At 42.5% G+C, this 24,317-nt stretch overlaps 1 protein-coding gene across 1 annotated transcript; it reads left to right on the forward strand.

Annotated features, from left to right (window-relative positions):
- Nucleotides 1-14,122: 14,122 nt before the first annotated feature.
- Nucleotides 14,123-22,453, forward strand: Fam240b (family with sequence similarity 240 member B). The gene is made up of 2 exons (XM_055597913.1): nt 14,123-14,265; nt 22,360-22,453. The coding sequence occupies exons 1-2, from the start codon at nt 14,123-14,125 to the stop codon at nt 22,451-22,453; spliced, it is 237 nt and encodes a 78-aa protein (XP_055453888.1).
- The last annotated feature ends 1,864 nt before the right edge of the window (nt 22,454-24,317 follow it).

Here is a 24,317-nt window from a genome sequence, read left to right on the forward strand (position 1 = left end):
ATTTTATCCAGCTTTCCTGCAGATAAAATCCTGCTAGGACAAAATCCTGCTTAGACATTGGAGTTGTTTATCACATTTGTGTGTGTTGTGGTGTATATGTACGTGCGATGTGTATGCATATATACCTGTGTGCGTGATATTTGTGTTAGTGTGTCAAATGGTATGTGGGGGGATGGTGTGTGTGTGTGTGTGTGTGTTGTAGATGGCTGTGTTGAGAGAGTGAGGTAAGAGGTTGATGTGTGTGTATGTGTGTATGGTATGTAATGGTATGTGTGCGTGTACATGTGTGTAGTTTGTGCATGTTACACAGCACACAAATGTGATTTTCTTCTTTGCTCCCTGTAGCAGCTGTGTGTTTGAGTTTACTAGTATAAATTATTCCATTATTTTAAAATGCCAGTCATATTCACTTGTGAAAAATCTGTTGTCCTAATTGGAGTTTCCCCTGAAGGCTTGGCATGTCATGGGTACTTGGGCAGGTAGTCTCTTCTAGAAAGGTGACTTATAAAAGAGCAGTGAGGGCTAAGAAAAAGAGAGAATAAAGATGCTACTGGGTATTTGCAACTATCCTAGAATGCACCTAAGGCATCAAACAAAAGAGGATATGTTTCTTGGAATCTCAAATCAGGCCACCCTGTTGTGCTCGTGAGGAGATGGATATGTGAACAGTAAGCCAAAGATGAATCAAAAAGATGTGAAGTGTAGAAGGTGACTTACCCAGTGTCATTATAATCAATGTCTTTGTTTGCAGAGTATCTTATATTTATTCAATTTTGACATACTTACATTTTATTGATAGACTTTGCAATATTTAATTCAAGGTATTAGGAAAAGCAAACCAGCATCTTCATACCTAACCTTTTTATTGTTTTCTGAGTTATGAATTCCCCTCCCTTTATTCCTGCTCTTCAATAGTTTTCCCTCAGTCAGGCATTAATTTCTTTTCTGTCAATGTAGCTTTTCATATTCTGCTAATGTTTTCTGGAGTGGCCATAATATATTTCTCCTGGAATGTTATAGGACAGGCATCATGGCTTGTGTGATGCTTTCTTATTGTTCTCACTTATTCAGTGAAAAAAATCCGTAAACTGAGCATGATAAAATGTTATGGATTATTTCTATTTAAAAATATGTCACATTCACAAGAATGTGCTATATCTTAGAGGTATTTTATATGACCAGAATGTCATATAAATAACACACAGCACAACACCCAGAACATAACCAGTATTCATAAGTAAAATCATCAGCTTTGCAATTTAACTGAGAACTTTCTTTACTATTTTGAGAAACTGTGAACCAGAATGGATTGAATGGGTCATTGGCACAGGTTGACGGAAAGACCAGACCAAAAGGGCCTTGGTGTTGTAACATTTAGGGTAGTATATAGATGAAGCTGAAAAGCTAACTTTGATCTAACTGTATGTTAACTTTTGAATCTGTTATTTGGAATTTGAATATAATTCTTGTATTTGTTTCCTATAACCATTACTTATCATTTAGTTACATGCAGAATGCATTCAACCTATCAAGGTCATTTATTTCATAGTCTCTGTACTACCTAAGGGTCTCTAGAGGTAGAGCGCACACATGTAACATATGTGTGTAATATATACACGCGTACATACAGAACTCACTATAAACATTTGGCTCATCAATCTTAAGGGGAAGCTGTCAGACTGGCGAGCAACACTCATGTCAGAAGACAATTAGGCAGAAGAAGCTGGAGTTCAGAAGTCTGAAAACTGATTAGTGAAAACTTTTTTTCTGGAGGAAGATTTTGTTTTATCTGATCCCTAACTGGTTGAAAGAGGGCTACTGACAAGGCTGCCCACTCTCTCCATATCTATTTCATACAGGACTTGACGTTCTCGCTAGAGCAAAAAGACCGCTGAAGGAGATCAGTGGATACAAGTCAGAAGAGAAGGAGTCAAGGTATCATTATTCATAGGTGATCCGGCAGTATACATACGCTTCAACAATTCAAACACTGTTTGGAAAGAGAGGCAAAATGCAATTGCTGTTACTCCCTTCTGTCTTCCCCATTAATTTGTAGAATATCAGGATTTTCCCACATGCCTTCTAAGAATCTCAAGTTTTCACACATAAGTCCCAGGGATTTACTGTTATGTTCTAGGGATCAGTAGATCATCACCATCTTTCTCCCTTACCGAGAGCTACCAGTTACCATAGCAAGGTCCTCTCAGGAGTGATGTCATTTTCCTCCTCACCTGTTGCCTTATGTGGCTCCCGTAAGTGAGGTGTTTCTTCTATTTCAAGGCATAACTCACTTTGTGTGAAACATACTTGAGCATTTTAGCCTAGAATGTTGGGTCCTTGCAGAGACTTCCTTGTCTCTGGTATTGAATTTAGGGGCTACAGTGCCTGACAATTACTACCACCAAAGTCTTCAGTGAGTCAGTGTCTACAGGCCCTTTGTCTTGGGAATCTGAAGAACAAATTTCATGGACAATAAAGGGTGAGGCTAAAAGGGGGCTGAAGTAATAGGGAAAGCTTGCAGAAAAAGGATTTGTTGTAAATAGAAGCCAATTCTTCTTGGAAAGTGTCTCAGGAAAGGGTTGTCATTTAGCTGACTAGAAGCCTTTTATATGACTTATGGTAGAAAAAGTAGAAAGAACAAAGGAATTTCTACTAAGATTGATTAATTATTTGGCCACATCAATAGGCTAAGCCTGTGGGAATCCTCAGGCTCTTTTCATGTGCCCTTGGTTCATATCTTCTTTCAAGAAACTGTCCTTACTTAGTAGGGAACTGGGCAGAAGTGTTGTGAGCTTTTGTCTGAGACATGGGCTGAATGGGGTCATTTAGGCAAGAAAACAAGGGTTAGACAGGCTGGTTTCAGATCCTAATTCTGCCACTTCTCAGTACTGTGATCTCTTCCCAAGGAAACAATGCAAAAGTAAAATTCAAAGACAGACATTTCTATCCTTGTAGATTAAAATCTTGGTTGAACTATGAAGAACATAAGAAATGGTTCTTTAAAGTGGGTCAGCTGGGCTGCAGCCTTTAACTTGGCGGTTGGGAGCTCTTGTTATTCCTGCACAGGACCCAGCTTTGACTCCCGTCACCAACATAGTTCACAACTATCTAGGTCCAGTGAATCTGATGGTTTCTTCTAACCTCTAAAGACACCAAACATGTATGTGGTACACATACATAATACATACAGGCAAAAATATATTTGAAAGAAATTGATAAATCTAATAAAAAATTAAAAGCACAATTGTTACTTGCAAGATTCCATATACATGGATTAAATGTTTGTAGAATTCCCAGGTATAACAACAGCCCATGAGAAATATTTTGATGTTTCTCTTGAGTTTTTTCTCATGACCTCAAATAGGAATGTGAAGAATCTCATATAATCAATGCAGTCTTCATAGCTTTTGCACCATATGATAAAGAGAAGATAAGAAGAGAAGGAAAGAAGAGAGAGGGGGGAAAAGGAAAAGGAAGAAGGAAGAAAGAATGAGGGTAGGGAGAAAGGGAGAGAATAAGGGAGAAGAGGAGAAAAGGAGAGGAAAGAGGGAAAGGAGAAAAAGGCAATTATATACTGATTTGCTGTTTGCTATTTAATTTTACTGTATTTTCTAAAGTAGAAATACATCCATAAAATATAAAATATTAGCATTCATTTGAAGTTTTAATATAAACTTTGTTATGAATCTCATTGCACTTTCAATGTATTCCTTGGAAATGTTTTCACTGAGGTTTTTTTTTTAATTGTTGCTTTTGTGCAGTTTTCAGAAAAAAAAATTCAAACTAACTTTTCTTTCTTGCAATTAAAAAAGCTTCTGTTGTAAAACTTATTCTGCTCTTAAATTGGGCATCCAGCTTACAGTTAATGTCCTTATTAAGTTACAGGCTCAACATTAAATATTACCATTTCAGCAAGTTGGAATCTATAGATCAATATTGGATGAGTTGACACGCGTAACGTGAGTTGCAGATTTATAGCCCACTGAACCAAGTAATGGGTTTGCAATTAGCAGCATAGTCAAAGGATTTGATGAAAACCAGAGCTATTTCTGTGATCAGATCAGTGACTGTTCCAAATGCTTTTCCTAAGGACAAAGTGTGCTCCTCCGTGATGGGACGCAAGCCACTCTAAAATGAGAAGCCGATCTCACTTGGATGCGTTTGATTGGAAAACACTCACCAGGGGTCAATTCCTTCTCCAGCTGGTGGAGTACTAGCAGGCCGTGATATGTCATCACTGATTCTATTCAAGGATTAATGGCTCCAAAGAACAAGATGCCTCACTAAATCTTCCTGTAACATTATACCCAAGTGTGGCTCGCCCCACCATTCCAGCCCCCTTTGCACACCAAGGGGCAGAGGATGGCTTTTCACAAGTCACAGAGCAACAGGGCCCATGGGTAATCCTCGCATGTTCTAAACCACCTCTCTAGGTTCAAGCCAAGTCAGAGCATTCATGAGAAGCTGCCAAAACAGAAGCTCGCCCGCCCGGGGGCAGGCAGGCTAGGGAGAGATGGGATTTCTTTAGAACCATCTCTCATGGTGATGGAAGGCTACAGTGTCCCAGGAGAGATATTGCCTGATTCTACTACTAATTTGGCTCAAATGACCTTGAAAGGCTGAGGGATTTCTGTCACTCCCTCTCCTCCCTATATAAAAAGCTCTAACAATGAGGTTTCAGGATAGCGCCCGTGGCTTTCCCAAAGCGGAGCGGAGGAAGCAGGAACCGGGACACTTGTCCTTCTTTGCACCCTAGCAGGCTGTCAGTTCACCTGCGATCCATCTTTAAGGTACGATGCGTTGAGCTTATGTTGTCAGGTTATGGGAACCGCCTACTGTAGCCAGCTGAAACGTCTCCAGTGAGTTGAGCTTTTTTTTTTTCCACCTCTGGTTTTCTTTTCCATAAATGTCAGTGATGCGTGAATTTCGAGTTCGAGGGTGTGAAAAAATCAAGAATCGGTGTCAGTCTCAGAAGTGAGGCTCTGTGAAGATTAACCAAAAGAAGGAATATATCTCATGCTGATTGATGGATAACTTTAGTCACAAGAAACATTTGTTAGAGGCACCACACCACAGAAGTGCCTCAGGAAGCCAGCGGACAGCAGGATTAAAAATTAATTTGAGGTTTTTGCTTGACTAAGTAATCTGGGACTTGGCAAATGAAGCTGTAGAGTTTTGTTTGTTTCTGTTTTAACAGTTGGCTAGTCTGCGTTCCTTAGTTAGAGAGATTGCATGAGTCCTACAAAGTCAGCTTGCAACAAATGTTCCCTGACTAAGAGCTATTTAGTGTAGTTTTTCTGCAAGTGAATTGTACGGCACTTAAGAAGTTAATCAGTAAAGTAAATCTGAGAACCAACAGCGGAGGCCTAGCAAAGAGGCTCATAATGTGGTCCCAGCACTAGGGAATATCACGAGTTCAAGGTCATCCTCATTTATATAATGAGGTTTGAGACCAGCTAGGCTACATCAGACTTAGTTTCAAAAAGGAAGAAGAATCAAAGTGGAAAAAGATTCTAATTGAATTAGTATGATTTACTGAAAACCGAAATAACTCCCTCTATACATATAAAGGCTGGCAAGATCCATTTTTTCAGGGGACAGGTTCAAAGAAAGAGAACCACTTACTCACAAAAGAGCAGTCTCTTTAGCCTTTACAAAGGCTAAAGGTTGATTTACTTCTATTTGCCCTTCCCTTATATACAAGGTAGCTAGACAGCCTCGTTTGGCAGTGAAAAACCTGAAACCCAAAGTCCATTTAATTTTGACAATGCAGTCTATTCCCTAGAACTTAATGCTGGCAATTTCCCTAACAATTCAAGACAGGAGTCCTTAGGGAAACACACACACACACACACACAGAGAGAGAGAGAGAGAGAGAGAGAGGCAGACAGGAGGAAGAGGCAGACAGGGAGAGAGAGGCCTTAATTCATAAATTCATAATGAGGACAATGAAAAATCTTTACCAAAATTTTCACAGTATCTTTTTTTATTATAGGTCAATAAGCCCTATAAAATAAAAGATATTTAAGATGTAGTTAAAAACTAGCTATAGCTTAGGAATGTAGCTCAACTGGTAGACTGCTTGCCTGGTCTGCAGAAGACTTCTGTTTCTATGTGTGTGTCCGTACCCCTGTGTACAGAGGCCGATGGAAGACGTGAGCTGTCTGGCTCTGTCACTCTTAGTTTGATTCCTCTAGGACAGGGTCTCTCTCTCTGAACCTGAATCTATACATTTCAGGATAGACTGGCTTGCCAGTGAGCCACCCCATCTGGAATCTGCCCGTCTTTGTCTCTTGTTGCTAGGGTCACAGACACAAGCAGGCATTTCCAACTTCAGCGTGGGTACTGGGGATTCAAACTCAGATCCTCTCACCTGAGTTCTAGGTCCCAACTCTGTCGGGTTTTTTTCACCTGCACTCCAGGGATTGAACTTACATCCTAGTGTTTACAAAGCAAGCACTTTACCTATTGAAAAATCTCCTCAATGCCCTCAGATTTTCCAACAAGAAATGTTAAGAACAGAGTGGCTAGAGCCCACAGCTCCGGAGAATACATGCAGCGTCTTATTGTTGTTCCTATTGAGAAAATTCTAGCATTGACTACTGAAAGCTGAAGGCCACTGGGCTGGCATTTTGAGGAAGGGAAGTGCGAGGCAGTTTTCCCCAGGACTGAGATCTCTGGTCCACAGAGATCTCACCAGTCCATATAGGGATCCAAATGTGAATGCTCAAAGATAAGTCTGGCCAGCAAACATGTTCTGACATTCTGCCCAGTGCCTTAAAGTGCCTGAAAATTTGTTGCCAATACTTTAAAATAATATTTCCTCTTTTTTAAAAAAATCATTATTTATAGTTTCTTTTGAAAAACTTGAAAATCGGTCCACACTCTGCTGGCCGCAGGAATCTGGGGCTGAGTGCCCGGTCTCTTGTAAAGAAGTTCACATTCTAGAATTTGCAACAGAGTTTTCTAAACACATTGTGCTTCTGGTTTTGTGGCTTTGATTTGCATGTTATTAAAACAGTAAAGAACGCAAAGCAAAGTTTTATTAAGCATTAACCATGCCAGGAGCTAAGCGTTTAGACCCTATCACTCTTTAACTGAAAGCTGGCTGACTTTGAATTGTATATGTTACTCCACTTTACAATTGAGGAAATGGAGAAAAGTGCACAGGACCCCTAACTGCTAGTCTGGGGCTCTTTCTGTGACACAGGTAGAGCCGTGGCATGGCTGGCTCCAGGACAGAACACCTTTAAATGTAGTGAAGACTCATTGGCCAGAACACTTTCCATAATTCCTAGCCAGCAGCAAGGGGCAGAAGAGTGCATGTGTGTAGTATAAGGCTCTTTTTGATTTTTTACTTTTTACTTTAAAATAATTTTAAATTTAGGAAAAGTTTCAAAGAGGGTACAGTGTGTTTCCACCTATCTGTCACCGCATTCCTTTAAGATGCTGACATTTTACATCGACCTGGAACACTCATCAAAACTATGGAGTAAACACTGCCATAATAAAATTCCTCACAGACTTTATAGAGATTCCCCAGTGTTTCTTTTTATTTTTTTTCCTACTCTAGGATCTAATTAAGGATGCCATATTGTATTTGTGTGGGACACACACAAACATATATACACACACATGTATATATAGACATATATTATATAAATACATATCAGATCTCCTTATTCTCCCCCATTCTGTGCAAGGTTTCAGTCTTATCTTTCATAATCTTGATATCTCTGTCATTCTCTGTGTGTCTCTGTGTTTCGGTCTCTATCTCCCCCTCATTTGTGTGTGTGTGTTGTTGTTGTTGTTGTTAGGAACTAAAGCATACTAAAGTTTGAGCGTACTAAACCAGCATCTAAACCAGCACCTGGGCTGCCCTGGTCTCAGTGATCTTAGAAAGCAATGGCCACATGCTTTGTAGAATGAGGCTGAATTTTCTGATTTGTTTATTCTCTTACATTTTTTCATAACTTACGTTCTGATCAAAGTCTGTTCTGACCTCTGTCATCTCATACCCCTCTTCCCTCCTACCAAATACCTTCTTCTTCCAAAGTCCTACTCCTACTTTCATGTCCTTTTCAACTTTACATGTATGTGTGAACCACTGCATTGAATAGGGTAGCCTACAGGAGCATGGGGTGGGGGTCATTTGCCTGAGTGGGGACAAGTAACCAAGTGTAATTTTCCTGTGAGTAGACTGAGCCTTCTGGAGTTGAGAAATGTAACAGAGAGGCAATGCAACCTAGCAGGGCACTGTGTGACATCAACAATTGCTACTTGTTTCCGCTCTGTAAAGTTACTATTTCCCCTCAGCCACTGCAGGCCCCTATAGGAACCAGCAAAGTGGGAGCTGGTGTTAGAAAACAGGAATTGCCATTCTAAAGCCTCCACTGGGAGGAGTCGGACTGAGGACATGGGGCTAAGCCACTACCCCATTTCTCCTTCAAGTTTCGCTTGCTCATTTCATCTTTTGTCAAGCTCAGTGTGCTTCAGACAGACTGTTCTCCTGGTTTCTATTCCTCTCTTCTTCTACACTGAGTCACTCTTCTCTTTAAGCATCTCTTCTCTTTTGTTCACTTATTATAATGATGTATATCAATTTACGATGTAATATGTTGTTCTGTTGCTAAAATTCTTCTAATTTTTGGCTATTGATAAAAAAAAAAAAATCTCCTTTTGTCCCTTCAAAGTTGCCCAAAGCTGTTTATTTTAAGCTTCCTTGTTTTAGGCATGGGTACCTAGCCTCTTCATCTTAAAGGAGAATAATTTGTTTTGTATAGCCATGATTTTCTCTAATGAGGAAACAAATAATTAAACACACTGAACCTGATAACGTTGTAAGTGAGCATGAGAATAACATACAAGAATTACCCAGAACAGGGCCAGCAGGATGGCTCCGTGGATAAAAATGTCAATTCCTGGAGCTCACCAAAACTTAAAAGGAAAAAAACAGCTCCATCAAGTCGCTCTCTGACCTCCACAGGTAGACTGTGACACAGATACCCTGCCCTTTCGCCGATAATAATAATGATGATGATTAATGATAACAACAGCAACACTAATAATTTTTTAAACCAGAATGACATTTATGTGTCCTTCTGGCCTCTAGATTTATTTAAATTTGCTGCTCTTGATTTTAAGCTGTTAGGGTGAAAAACAGAACAGTTAAGCTGAGTGTTGAAACAAAGAAGTGTCCTCTAGTCTTAAAGAAGCTAAGAACTGGAAGACACCAAAGAGGCCTGAAAGGCCTCCACAACCGCACACACCAGAGGATGAAATTAATAAGCTGAAACTTACAACTGAGGAAGTAAAAACTTGAAGTTGGATTTAAAACAAACAAACAAATAAACAAAAAAGTTAGTTGCACAAGAGGAAAGTGGAGACACCTGAGTTGAAAATTCCTCTTGTGAAACATCAGAGCTTAATCTTAGTTCAGTATCTCAGAAGAGACAACCTCCAAAGGTTTGCACATCTACACATGACTTTGTATTTCTTATTTCTGAGCCTTTGAAATGCTGCTGGTCCTTGCCACTGAGATGCCAGAAGCTTTCCCGTCTTCTCAATCCCCAGAGAGAGCAGGGACCATGCCATTTCTTTTCATTGTCACAGGAGCTGCAGTGATGTCTGTACCAGGGTAGGTGCAGAGGCAGCCATCACAGCTGAGACTGCTCATCAGCTCCCCACGGAAGACCTGTTTCCTGCCTTGGGCTTACGGTTTCCTGAAATTACTATCAGTACTTTTTCTTCTTTTCCTTTATTAATTCAAGATTTCAAGTACCCCCTGCTGGCTTCAAACATGCTCTGTAGAGAGGAATGAACTTGAACTTCTGATCCCTGGCATATACTGCACAAGGGCTAGAATTCCAGGTGGTTCATTTGGTACTGGTGATTGAGCACGGAGGGTCATGTATACCGGGCAAGCACTCTACCAATGTAGTCCTAGTCCACAAGTCTGTTCCTGTGGACCCAAGCTGCCGGCACCAGCCACTGCTGTGCTGCTCACAATCAGCACAGGAAATGAAAGCAATAAGTATAAAACAGACAGAAAGAGAAGAAACTAGAGAAGAGGATCTGATCTAAGTCAAAATGTACTTTATGATATAGAAGGGGCCATAATGCTAAAAGCTGAGCTTTGATCTCTCAGCAAAACAAGCAGCTGAACATAACCTGGAAGGGCCAAGAGCAATTGTGAGTGATGACAACTATCATTTTTAGTAGGTCAGTCACTTCTTCAGCATGCTCAGCATCACACAGTGAACATCATTATTCAGTCTGACCACAGAGAGGGCACAAATGCAGCATCCTAAGTGGTACCAGAAGCTTTGCTAAAGGCATCTGTCCAGGCTCGACACTAGGCCTTGGACAAAGGGGAAACCTCTTATCCCTGTCATCTCGGATTTTCTAATCTGAACAGCCCAGCAACAGAAATAAATAAACCTTAAGTATGAGCTGAGTCAGTGTGAAGCAGAGCATTTGATACCATGTATAAACCAAAGTCGATGAGAGTATGTCTAAGTTCAAGGTGGTTAATATTTTCGATGATGACTGCCATGAATGGCAATAGACTGCGAGCATTCTGCAAACGTGAACATCACATTTGAAGAATGAAAAAGCAGTCCATGTATGAAGTACTATGAGCTGGGTCCCAACAATTAGTCTCTGTCTCACGGGTAAAGAAACCGGGACTCTGGATACAAAAAGCTCCTGCTGGCTCGACATCATGGTAGTAACCAGCCCAATGCCCTCCTCATTCTTGGCTCCCTCATATAGCTACCTGACAGAACACAGCCTGCAGAGCTGGCCAGTCAGCAGGCGGGAACTGTAGAGAGAAATGTGTCCATGTGCCCCCTTATGGAGAACCCTCCACTCCCAGCTACTGCTGGAATGTCAGGTAGTAAGGTCTGTTTGGCCAATTCAAATATCATTTGCATGCTCACGTGGTTCAAGAAAGAGAGTCGCAGAACTCAGAAGAAAAGCGGGAGGCAAAAAGAAATGATTGGAGAACAAGCTAAGAATATTTGTTACATTTTCGCTCTGGCTGAGTACATGACAAGACACAGCTTGAAGGAAGGATTTAGGTTTAGGAGTTCAAGGGATTTCAGGTCATAATGCTGAGCTGTAGCGGGAGTGTTAGACACTTGGCCACATTCCATCTGTAAGTAGGAAGCAGCCATGAGACAGGAAGGGGGGTCTGGCTGTAGAGTTCCAAGGTCCGCAGTCTCCAGTGACCCAGTTCCTCCAGCAAGTCTCTGCCTCCTAAATGTTCCATGGCCTATCAGACAGCACTATCAACTGAGGAGCAAGTGTTCAAACGCAACCAAACTGCAGCCCCCCACGGGAAAGTTGAGCTGTGAGCAGAGCATGAGTCCCCAGACGAGGAGCAGCAGGCAGGCCTGAGCCTACGCTTAGCAAAGGCCATCTCTTCCACAGACGAGAGGAGGTTGTACTTGAGTTTGAACACACTGTGTTTTGAACACAAGCACTGTGGGTGCTACTCGGAGCCACGGGGTGCCCACCATTGCCTTCCTTGTTGCTCCCTTTCCTAAGATGAAGCTCCTCCATGGAAACAAAACCCCTAAGTTGTTTCTGACCCAAACAGGCCAACATAATGCAGGTCCCTAATAGTCTTCTATCCAAGTTACCTTGGGCACACTCAACCTCAGTTTACCCCTTAGGGGGTGGACATCTCTACTTCCAGCTGATTTGATTTCCCTGGTTCCTGGGTCTACACATGCCTTGCCTGCTAGAATAGATGTCCTCCATAGCCAACTCACTTTCCAAAGAGAGAAAGTGTCAGACTGGACGAGGTGACAAGCCAGCTGCCTGCTGGGCTTTCCTCTCTTCTTCTTGTTGCTCTTTAGTGTAAAATGTTAATTCTAAATTTTGATAAAAAAAAAAAATTTCTATGAGTACATATGACCTTTTTATGAGTACCACCAAGTACGCAATTTGAGTTTGTTTGTTTGTTTGTTTGATGGATGGGTGGGTAGGTGAATGGATAGATGGATGGGTTTTTTTTTTTTTTGTGCATGCGTGTGAAAGTCAGAGAACGACTTTTAAGAATCAGTTATCTCCTTCTGTCTTTTGCGGCAAGACACCTCTTGTTAATTCTCCTGCGGCAATACACACTGCAGCTATCTGGTCCCTCAGGCTTCCTGTGATTCTCTTTTCTCCGCTTTTCTTCCTGCCATAGGAGTGTTTGGACAGCAGAGGTGAGCCACAGCACCTGGTTTTTTACATGGGTTCTAGAAATCAAACTTGGCTCCTCAGGCTTCAGTGGCCTCAGTCCAAGCAGTATTTTTTTTTTTTAATTTCACAGGTATATCCCCAGAAAAATTAAATTCCTTATATTCTCTTGTAGGTCAAACTAAACCCACAGGGAAACCAAATGCAGGGAGGGGCAACCATTCCACCTGTGAACAAAAACATAAAAGCTATTTTTGTTAATGGCTTCTCTTCCAACGTCCAGTGACTAGAAATTTATTAGAAGTCTTCACACTTAAACCATTGGCCTGGAAACAAAAGCAGATGGGAGTTATGTATGCCCTTGGAGGCAAGAGACTTGGCGTGGTCAGGCTGCAGGAGAGCCCAGGGTTCACAAACACCCAGTACTGTCCTGCCTGGAGAAATCTCAGCAAGTCACCAGAAACAGCAAAAAGCAATCCCCTCTCTGACCTGACCTTCTCTCATTGTCTAGGTCCTGGGATATCTCAAGGCACAATATTCATTTTCCAGCAAGTTCTTTGTATATAAACAGTTGTTTGGAAACAAGTCTTTGTTAATTTAGAACAACTGAATGCCCATTAAATGCTTCAAGTCACCCAAAATAAGACCAAGTTCTTCTCTTTAGAAAGCTAGACCCCACTGTATCACAAACATCCAAACCCTGAGGTACCTGGCAATCGCAGGAGGGCTCTGAGATCCTCAAGAGTAGAGAATGCAGTCACTTTGCCTTCCTCCCAGAAGGAGAAAACTCTGAAGCTGTGTGGCCTCAACGAAGTCAACCGATACCTGTGAGAATCAGCCTGCTTGCGCGCAAAATGGGAAATTAATTAGCTCAAGTTAGTCATCCTTAATGTATAAAGAGAGTCCTCTGTGAAGGTGAGCAGATCCAATTTAAGCTCAGCTCTGTCTTCGTGTTTACTACTCTCTGAGCATCGAGTGTAGAACACCCACCTCTCAGAGCAGCGCTGGGGAGCGACAGTGCAGGCAGGAGAACACCCACCTCACATTTTCCCGGAGACGGGCAGAAGTCATTGTCACTCTGTGAGCAGGGACAAGGAAGTGTGCATCTGCTAAGCACCCTTGGCTCTGCACTAGGTTCAGAGGGATTTTAAGTAAGATTAAAATGATTTGCAAACAGATATAAAATCAAAATGTGGCAAAGAATTTATTTTACATATAATAAGAAAACTAGAAAAAGACTTCAAGTGAGAAGCTGGGAAGAAATCCACCAGGCAATATGCTTGCTGTACAAGCATGAAAAACTGCTTTTGAATCACCAATGCCCAACAAAAGCCAAGTATAGTGGTGTCCGCACACAGGGAAGATGCAAAGACAGACAGATCCCAGAAACATGTTGGCTAGCCAGTCTAGCCAAATGGTGAGCTCCCAGCTCAGTGAAAACCCCTGTCTCAAGTGTTAATCTCTGGCCTCCACATGAGCACACACACATGCAAAACACACACAATTACAAGTGATTCAAAGAATTTTTAAAAAACAATAAATTTATAGTAGGTGAAAAGTTGATTGACATCAGGTATATTATTTGGATGAAATTTATTTTAATTTCTGTGCTTTAGAATCATCTACATTGCTACAATTTTTCTATAACTTGCAGTATAGCAAAATGGCTAAAAGACAACAGAAAAGTCAGCTGCTTAAGAATCAGATTACCTTCAGGGGCCACATTTTTTTTTTTTTGTCATTGTTCAACTGTTTTCAGAGTATTTCTGCATTGCTATTATTATCTTCATCAGCAGTGCAAAATTAGAGTCATTCCACGAGTATGTGACAACAGAAAAGTGTCAGTTTAAATTCACATGGATTCAAGCGCATTCCAAATCAGGGTGCCGTTCCTTGCAGTACTGGGCTATGCTTTGTCTTTCGCACTGCAGGGATGAACAGCCAGTACATGCGCAGGGAAGTCTTCTGCTGCGAGACCTGTGATGAACTCAAAAGCTTCTGGGAAAAGGAAATTCGAAAGCAGACGTGTTACCGAGAACTGGAAGAAGATCGCCAGGAGAGAAGCGCTCTGAGGAAGTATGTAGATTGCTTTTCTGTCTAAGGTTTCCTTGGAATATGGCAGATACAGAGAGGGGCTCAGTTCTTTTATCCTCACTGTTATAAGAAGATGGGTGCTGGATGCTATCCCACACAGGGAGGAAACAAGAGCAAGACATGGGGGGGGGGGGAGATGTATTAAACTCACAAGTCCCAGAGATGTGTTTCCATACGCTGCTCAGGCCCATAGAAGAAGGAACAGGTTTTAAGCAGAACAAGAAGAAAGTGTAAGCCATGTCATCTGAGGGATTTCCATGTCAAGGCAGGAAAGAGTGGACAGGTCAAGGTTGGCTACTTTCAACAATCCCAGTGGGCTTCTGGCTGCATAGCCCCCAGAGCTGGCTCTAGGATTTTTTCCAAAAGGGAGCATCGTGGCAAGTGTGGAAATTGAATACAGAAAAGTTGAAACTACAGACTTAGGTACAGAGGGTTTGGAAACTGGCTGAGCCTTCTGCTGGGACTAAAAATGTGGTTCCGCACCATGTCAACCTGTTCTTAAACCCTTCCCAACATGACTGTAAAGGTGCTAATAACTGTCCTCTTATCGCCTCATAAATTTTATCTCTGATTATAAATTAAACTAAAAATAGAAAATAAACTGAACTCTAGTACTATAGAACGTATTAGTGTACACAGAGAAAATCTGGAAGAAGATTAAATACCCAACTGTCCATGAAAACTGCCTGGCTCATGTATAACCATCATAAGAGATGATCTGAGGCAAACAACCAGCACAGCAGGCACAGAGCAGGGGTCTTGACAGGTAGGAGAAGCCGCCCAGACAATGGGCACTTGACGTTACTACTATTTGCTGAGAGAAGTCCAATAACTTCTTCCTAGAGAAAGAAGGAACTTATGGCCAAGTTTATGTCTGTTTACTATATACATATAAACACTTATAGATTTACTTTCACAATAAAAAGAATATTCTCCATGATTAAAAAAAAAAAAAGAATGTGGTTCCATTGTTGGGGGCTAACCTAGAGTACACAAAGCCCTGGGTCAGATGCCAGCACCAGGTGAGGTAACCCCAGCACTGCACAGGTAGAAGCAGAGATTCGGAAGTTCAACATCATCTAGCTACACGACATGAGACCTTAGCTTATAAAAGAAGGCAAGGAACGGGGGGGGGGGGGTCTCTCTCCTACCAGGACATTTTTTTTTAAAGATGTCAGAACATAAAATACAGAAAAGTCAGAAACCAAGGTTAATAGAACCACTCATTCTTTATGGGGTTTCTAGCCTGGTTTTCACTGGGCTGTCAGCTATTTTCACTGGGCTGCTGATATTTTAAAGCCAGAGAACTGAACTATTGGAGGGACTTCTTGCCCTTCACAACATGTTCAGTAGTATTTCTTGCCTCAAAACATTGGCTGTCAGTGGGATTCCCACTCCACATTGTAGTAACAGTGCCTGGAGGGCAAAGTGGTCCCTGGGAGCACCAATAGCTTACAGATCAACCATGCTTTCTTCAACACAAACCAAACAAGTTCCGGGCTGTCCAGATGTCTCAGCAGGTAAAGGCACTTGACACATAAGCCTGAAGACCTAAGTGTGAGCACAGGCAACATAAAGATGGTAGAGGGAACTGCCTTCACGAAGTTTCCCTCCAACCCCCACACACTTGGCCTGGCACACGCACCCACATATGCACAGCATGCACGTGCAAATGCACACAATAATAATAATGACAAATAAGGTTGTTCCTGAATTTTTCACTCAAGATCTAGGTGTGGTGAGACAAGCTGTAATCCCAGCAGTTCAGATCCGGAGGAAGAACGATCCAAGATTCAAGGTCAACATCAGCTACCCAGATAATTCAAGGCCAACCTGAGCTACATAGAGCCTGTCTCAAAAACAAATGAATAAAAATAACAATATAGTAAAATCTGTTCTCCAGCTCTTTACAGTTATAATCCCAACATACAAGGCCAAACTAAGTTTCAAGGTTAGCTTGACAGGTATGTCTGTATGAAAAACGTCCACATCCAGAAGGACACTTCTTAATATGGGTTTTGGAGGGATGGCAATTCAGTCTCTCTCTTTCTCTCTCTGACAAATGAATTTCTTGTTGTAGTTGGCAGTCTACTGAAAAGAGATCATTTATTCACACAAGAAAGCATGCATCCTATGGGTAGTGTGTGTCTAATGGAAGCCCATCTCGTGCCCTCACACGTCAGTTCCTCAGAGTAGCAGGAACAGCTCAACTCCTCCGAGCCTGTCTGGGTTCTTTGTTCCTAACATAGGAACAGTCTCAACTGAGACTCACTAGTGGGACATTAGCTCATGTAGCCCAGACTAGTCTCAGACTGGCTATTTATCTGAGGATGACTTTGAACTCCTGATCCTTCTGTCTCCATATCCCAGCACTGAGATTACAGATATGGGCCATCACATCCAGCTTTCAACATAAATTTCTAAAAGATTTTTAAGCTCCCCAAAAAAAGCCTCCCTCCACGTGGAGAGAACTCTGCCATGTTTCCATCCGCATCCCTAAGAGTGTCCTCAGAAAGGTTATCCCCACAGGGCCTGCTTACAGAAAGCAGGCCAAGCGTCACGTGGTGTCTGGAAGGCAGCTGGCTTCAAATAGCCCTCCTAATATCCTTATCCCTGCCTTGTATCAAACCAGCAAGAAAGTCCAAAGCTTTCCTACCCATTGCGGTTTCGTCTCCCTCTGTTTTCACAGTTCCTTCCCTAAATCTGCCACGGGGAAAGACCCCCAACTGAGACGCATAAAGCTGGGGTAGGGAGGAGGCTGAATCCCTGGGCTCAGAGCCTCGCTGCCTCCCAGCTAGTACATGCTAGGGCTTGGGAATCTCACAGACGCCACCTGCTTTCTAGATAAGCCTGGTTAATTCTGCTTATCAGGGAGAATCAGAGTAGCCAGATAGCAACCGCCACCACCTATCCCAATAAATAGGATTTTTGTCTGCATTTGAAAAGTAAAATCAGTATTTCTAAGACAAAGGCAAATACTTTAATACTTTAATATTGCTCTTCTCATGTATTTGGGTCTCTTTTTAAAGATTTACTTGATTTTTACTCATGTAAATATGTGAGTCTTTTTGTGTCTGAATGCGCACAAGTGCAAGGCCTGTGAAGAAAAAGGTATCAGATGCTCTGAGGCTGGAGTTACGGCAATTGTGAGTCACCTGATGAGGGCACTGACAACCTTACTGCAAAAGCAGTAAGTGCTCTTCATTGCTGAGCCTTCTCTTCTGGCCCTCTGCACTCCCTTTTACATACTCTTCCTCATACTAAACATCTATGCATTTATACTCACCAGTTTACTGAAAACCCAAAACTGAACTGGAAGAAACACAGTGATGCAAAAGAGTGACCAAAAAGAAACAGGGATCTATTTAAACATTCATAAGCCATACTGAAAGGTCATCTGGGTCAACAGAGAACTGAAACATTCACAGATGACTGCTGTGAAAAGTGAACACATGTGCTGTGAATCCCAGATTCTGAAACCTTCCTCCGTAATAAACACATCATTCTCAATGTGTTGATTTGGGTCATCTAAGAGGCTAGGACTAGATGTGCTAGAGATTTATCAGAAAAACAGCTATGAGAGAAAAATGGAAAAGGAGTTCTGGAGTGACGATAAAGTTCCACACGTGGCTTTCCTGAGAAGTGGGGTGAACCCACACCTATACATGACTATTTACCATAAAGCTCATTGGTAGGAGAGCTGTGTCAGACACGACGTACATATACTCAAATGTAAAATGCTCTTCATTATAAATTCAACACAGCAAGCTGATTCTCACAGAATGATTTTAATAAGCTTTGCTGACCTCTTGTATCTGGGCCAACAAATTGGTTGCGATAAAATCGTGACTTGACAAAATCAAGAAACAAATCACACTGGTTTGTTGTCCATCTCAGTCAAAAAGTCATATTATTGATTGTGATAGTATTTAGTTAGAAACAAATATTTTTCAAAGTTTTTGTTATTCAAAATAGGATACCTAGGTGAAGAGATGGCTCAGAGGTTAAGAGCACTGGCTGCTCTTCCAGAGGTCCTGAGTTCAATTCCCAGCAACCACATGGTGGCTCACAACCATCTATGATGAGATCTGGTGTCCTCTGCTGGAGTGCAGGTGTACATGCAGATAGAACGTTGCATACAGGCTTTACAAAGCAGTCCATCAAGCTTGATGCATCACCCAGACAGACAGCCTCATCCGAGAGCCTAAGAAGACACTGGGTGTAGTCGCAGGAAGATTTAATTACAGAGCCTTTCAAAGATGTGTGACAAAAAGAGTTGTGTGCCATAGGCCTTCCAGATTGAGCAGTGCCATTACAGTTAAAATGCAGATGAAGCCAGGCACAGTGGCACAGACCTTTAATGCCAGCACTCTGGAGGCAGAGGCAAGCTAACCTCTATAAGGTCAAGAGCACCCTGATCTGCAAAAGAAGCTCCAGGTGAGCCAAAGCTACGCGAAGTGAGAGCCTCTTTTAAAACAAACAAATAAATAATGGAAAAGCAAATTAAACAAGTAAATATATAAATAAAATATAGATGACCAGGTAACAACCTCATAACAGTTAAGAAACAGAAACACAGGTAACACAGAAGAAATGGAAAATTGTCAAAAGATGGACATCAAAATTAGGGATCACAGAATCTCAAGAAATAACTGTTTCTCAAGTGTCCTCTGGCTGATACTGTGAACAGTGTCCAAGAGCTCCTGAGGGAAGCAGCAGCCAAGCGCAGTGGTTCCATGCTCCGCCTCCCTGTCCATGCAGCTCAACCCCACTCCCTTGTTTTTATTCACCTTACGTCCCAACTGTAGCCCCCTCCCTCCTCTCCTCCCCATCCCACCCTCCCTCTTTCTTCCCCTACTCCCCTCTCCTACTCCTCAGAAAAGGGGAGCCCCCCACCATCAACCCACCCCAGCACATGAAGTCACCTTAGGACTGAGCGCATCCTCTTCCACTGAGGCTGAGCAAGACAGCCCCAGCAGAGGGAAGTGATCGAGAAGCAAGCAACGGAGTCTATGTCAGAGACAGCCCCTGCTCCCCTTAGTAGGGAACCCACATAAGGACTAAACTGTCCATCTGCTAGATATATGCAGAGGGCCTAGGTCCAGTCCACGCGTGGTTCTTGGTTGGTGCTTCAGTCTTCTAAGCCCCCCTGGGCCCTAGTTAGTTGGCTCTATTGGTCTTCTTGTGAAGCTCTTGTCCCCTTTGGGTCCTTAACCCTAACCCTAACTACAATTCACAGACCCCAAGAAACTAAATAAAAAGGAGGGCTCAAGGGAGGATGAATATCATTCAGAATAGGAAATAGAATAGACATCAGAAGTTGGTGAAGAGAGGGAACAAGGTATGAGAGGGAGTGTGGAGGAAAATGAGGTAGAGAGAGCAGGAATGGGAGGGCAGAGGGCTTGGAGAGAGAAGGCAAGCCTCATTCTTTTTTGTTTTTCAGACTTATGCTTTTTTTTTTATTCACTTTACATCCTTGTTGTAGCCCCATTCCTCTTCCTATCCCAGTTCCACTCTTCCTCCTCGCTTTTTCCTCAGAAAAGGAAAGCTCCCTTTCCCATCCACCACAGCTCATCAAGTTGCATCAGGACTGACAATGTCCTCTTCCCCTGTGGCCTGGCTAGGCAGTCCCACCAGGGGAAAATGATCAAAGAGCTGACAAGTGAGTCTGTGTCCAATGTAGTCCCCACTTCCCACACGAGGCCTAAGCTGCCCGTCTGCTACATCTTTGTAGGAGGCCTGGGTCCAGTCCATGCGTGGTCCTTGGCTGTTGCTTCAGTCTCAGCAAGCCCCTCTGGCCCTGGTTAGTTGGCTCTGTTGGTCTTCTTGTGGCACTCCTGTTGCCTCCAGGTCCTTTTCTCTTTCCTCCCACTTTTCCACAAGACACCCTACAAATCATCCAATGTTTGGCTGGGAGTCTCAGCCTCTGTTTTGAGGTGTTACTAGATAGCACCTCTCAGGGGACAACTCTGTCAGGCCCCTGTCTGCAAGTTTAGCAGAGCTTTATTCATAGTTTCAGAGGTTGGCATTCTCCAGTAGGGTGGGTCTTTGGTTGGGCCAGGCATTGGTTGGGCATTCCCTCAATCTCTGCTCTCTCAACTGAAGAACAGAAAAAGAAACTGTGCCACATTTATGCACTGGAATACTACTCAGCTATTAAAAACAAAGAAATTTGTCAAATGGGTGGAACTAGAAAAGATCATCTTGAGTGAGGTAACTCAGACCGGGAAAGACACACATGGTATGTATACTCATAAGTGGATTTTATCTTATAACACAGAATAAGCATACGACAAGGCACAGACTCAAAGAAGATAAGTAACACAGAAGACCCAAGGGGGGGGGTGCATAAATGTCACTTGGAAGAGGAGACAGAATAGACAGAGGTGGTGGCTGAATAAAGGGAACAAGGTAGGAGAGGGAGCACAGAGAATTGAGAGGGTGGAGAACAGACCTGGAGAGAGCAAGGGCAAGAAGAGAGAAGGCCTGTAGAGAAAAGAGAGATGGAGGGTGGGGACATCTCTGTGACAAGCTGAAGACCTAAGTCAGGGTGGGCTTCTGGGAGGATATGAGGGGCACTCAAGCAGAGACTCCTAGTAGCAGAGGCCATAGAGACTGAAGAGGACACCCTCTAACTAGACTAGTCTCCTAGCAGAGGGAGGGAAACACCAATCCACCCACAAAAACTTTGACCCAAAATTTATCCTGCTTACAAGTTGTACAGGAATAAAGACAGAGCAGACAGAGCAGAGATTGAGGGACTGAACCCCACCCTTACCCTACTCACTTTTATTTAAAGAGGCTGAGAACCAGTGTCCTCATGGTATCCTCCCATGTGCTTTGCTCTTCTGTGCACCTTTCAGCTTTCGGACTGTGGTTGTTAACATGCTAGGGAGCACGCAGTGCCAAACACAAGGCTAAGCCTTCAGATTCTAACCGTGCTCCCCTAAGCCAGCGATCAAGACAAGTTTTCCACATGAAGCCAGAGACAGCCAGACTCAGCAGCTAAAAGCACCTTCTCTCTCAAGCCTAAGGGTCCGAGTTCAGTCCCAGAAACTGAAGGTGGAAGAGGAGAACCGACTCCTGAAAGTTAGCCTCTGGCTTCCACACGTGTGCAACACACACACCAGTAATAACAGTAATAATAGCTAGTAGTAATAATTCATTTCTAGTTAAAATTTAAAAAGAAGCTGAAGTTGCCTAGAGTCAGTTTTATGCCTTAGAGTCCTCACAATATTTCTATCGAGTTGATTAAATGTACCATTTCACCTTTTGAGAATTTCCAAGGAAAACAGAATAGATGAGAACATGTCAAGAATGAAAAATAGTATATTCATTTTGAGATGATTCGTAAGAGAGAAAATTAATGTGAATACATTTTCTTCTGTATATATTTTCATTTCGCTGTACATATTACCTCACCCCAGATTCTTCCACAGACGTGGGTTATGGGGCCCACACCAGGTCCTCTGCGAGAGTAGCAAGTTTTCTTAACTGTCATCTTAGTTTTCATTTCCTGCTGATTCAGCTGCCTGTGCCTCTCTTCATGGTGTGTTAACGATGGTGACTCTATATCATGTAAGACTTAAAATCAGGTCCTCTAAGTCCCCCAACTTTATTCTTCTTCAAAATTCTTTTGGCTAATCTACTTATTTTCTTGCTTTTCCACATAACATTGATTAATTATTTTTAATGAAGTCTTGATACGTTATCCAGGCTGGCTTCATTCTCTCCTCTTGCCTCAGTCTTCCAGGCAACTAAGAACACAGACACCAGCTCTTGCTCAGTTGGCTTGTTGATGAACAACAAAAACCTTTTACTGGGACTTTGACTGGAATTTCATTGAATCCAGTAGTAATTTGGGAAGGCTAAATTAAATTTGATAAAAAGATTGCCTATTTGTAGTCTTCACTTATTTTTCTAGTTTTTCTACTCCACTTCTGTTCTTTACTTGTTTGCAAAAGTCTTGGGCTTCATTGGACAATATTTATGAGACGCAAATAAGAAGCATAAACAGACCAGGAGACGTCGAGACAAATGCACTAACCAACTGCGTGTGTGGTGTCTCCTCCTCAGGCTTAGAGAAGAATGGAAGCAGAGGCTGGAGAAGAGGCTGAGAATGCTGGACAACCCTGACGACAAGGGAGAGCAGGCTAACCCCGAGAACTGAGAGCTCCTGGCAAACCATCAAGGGCGTTGTTTTCTCTAGGAGAGAAAGGACTTCCACCAGTTATACTCTCAAAGCCGAGCCTCCCCGTCTGCTCTCCCATCTGAGGAAGGAATTACGTGTAAAGCCCATGCTGTGCTGATGGGAACAGTCGTCCTGCTCCTCCCTCTGCACACAGAGGACAGGGTGACTGCAGGGGCGGGATGCTTGGATTGTTTCAAATAAAAAGCTCTTTGAATTAGCACCCCTCCCTAGATCTCGAAGGTCCACGTAGTATAAGTTGGTTCTGTATTCTCCCTCATCTTGAAATTTAATGCTCTCTCTGAACTTATTTGAGGCACTGACCTTGATGAAATCTAGCTCCCTACATCTCCAGAAATTGGTCACAGCATCTTTGTCTCCTTTTCCCCTTTTTTGTGCATACAGAGATGCCACAGCCTGCAAAAATAAAATTATTATGAATTTTGAAAGTTTAACCATATGATCTGAAAGTAAACTGAATTTGCTCTTTTTTTTCTTCCTATAAATTTGGTCTTTTTTGATGATCATGTTTTACTTAGGCACATGAAGTGAAATTAGAATCCTGCTAAGTATCTTGGTTGTCTCACCCACATCCTCGCTCACCTTGAAATTGCCTGCCCTCTGTTAAGTCCTTTCGTGCTTGTCAGTTCTCTGCTGGCACAGCAAGCGTCAGCTCCAGAATCGCCAGACACATGCTGAAACTTTGAGGCCTCCTTACTTAGCCTTCTGTCTGGTCCTGAACAAGCTTGCTAGGCAAATGGCATTTACAGCAACATGGATGGGGGTTCCTTTGCCTGAGGTTTTTTGAGGCAGGACAGGAGCAAAGGGAAATAGGATGTAGAACTCTGGGCAGCCAAGGCACATAGATGACCAGAGGAAATAAAAGGCAAAGTCCAAGACACTCTGAGACAGTCCTGGGGAGGACATGCTGTCTAGCCTGCTTCTTCTGGAAAACTAACAACCTTCATTATGCCCAAGAGAGCTGTTGATGGCAGGAAGGGCTGGAGGGGCTCCCACCATCTCCTATGCAAGAGGCACTGCTTGGAGGCAGGGTCTCATTCAGCCCAGGCTGACCTCCAACTCTTAGCCTCCGATGATCCTAACCTGCTGACCCTTCCACCCAAGTACCTAGACTGAATGTGTGCGCCACCATACCCAGCCTAACTTTTCAATTTTCTTGATAAACACATGGCATTTTCTACAAGTTTTTGTCATATTTCAAAAGTATAGTTTATATAAATAAATGAAGATAATCATATAATATATGTTTCCATAACTGTGGCAGAAACTTTCCGCATCTTCTGGCCAAGCATGTGACGTCTGCGTCTACTTCTCATGAACATTTGTTCACTTGCTTGTTAGTCTGTTTCTTTAACATGAGTTCGAGGACCTGAACTCAGAGCCTGTATGGAAAACACTTATTAACCGCTCTATCTTCCCAAATTTTCATGTGTAATTTTGATTTTGCAAGTATATACATGAATGAAGATTATGAATAGGTAGTCTAGCCTCAAACCAAAAGAGAGACACACAAAGGGACCTTGGTTCCAGTGTTCCTTTCAAAGCCATGCCCCTAATAACTGAACTTCCTCCCACTGAGCCCTACCTCCTAAACATTCTATTTCCTTACAATAATGTCATAGTCCAGAGGACAAGCTCTTTAATACATGGGTCTTCAGAGAGTATGAAAGATCTAAATTGTAGCATTTTGCACACTGATATAATGGGTGGGTTGTTTGTTTGTTTGTTATGTTTGTTTGTTTGAGACAGGGTCTCACTATGGAATCCTGACTGGCCTGAACCTTGCTATGTACACAGGTGAACCTCAAATTCACAGAGGTCTCCC

Source organism: Psammomys obesus, unplaced genomic scaffold, assembly GCF_907164565.1.
Source record: "Psammomys obesus unplaced genomic scaffold, mPsaObe1.curated_primary_1811, whole genome shotgun sequence".
Lineage (NCBI taxonomy): Eukaryota > Metazoa > Chordata > Mammalia > Rodentia > Muridae > Psammomys > Psammomys obesus.

Coding starts and splice junctions, on each gene's coding strand:
- Fam240b (XM_055597913.1), top strand. CDS start 14,123: ATGAACAGCCAGTACATGCGCAGGGAAGTCTTCTGCTGCGAGACCTGT. Junction 14,266..22,359: donor GAGAGAAGCGCTCTGAGGAA/GTATGTAGATTG, acceptor TCTCCTCCTCAG/GCTTAGAGAAGAATGGAAGC.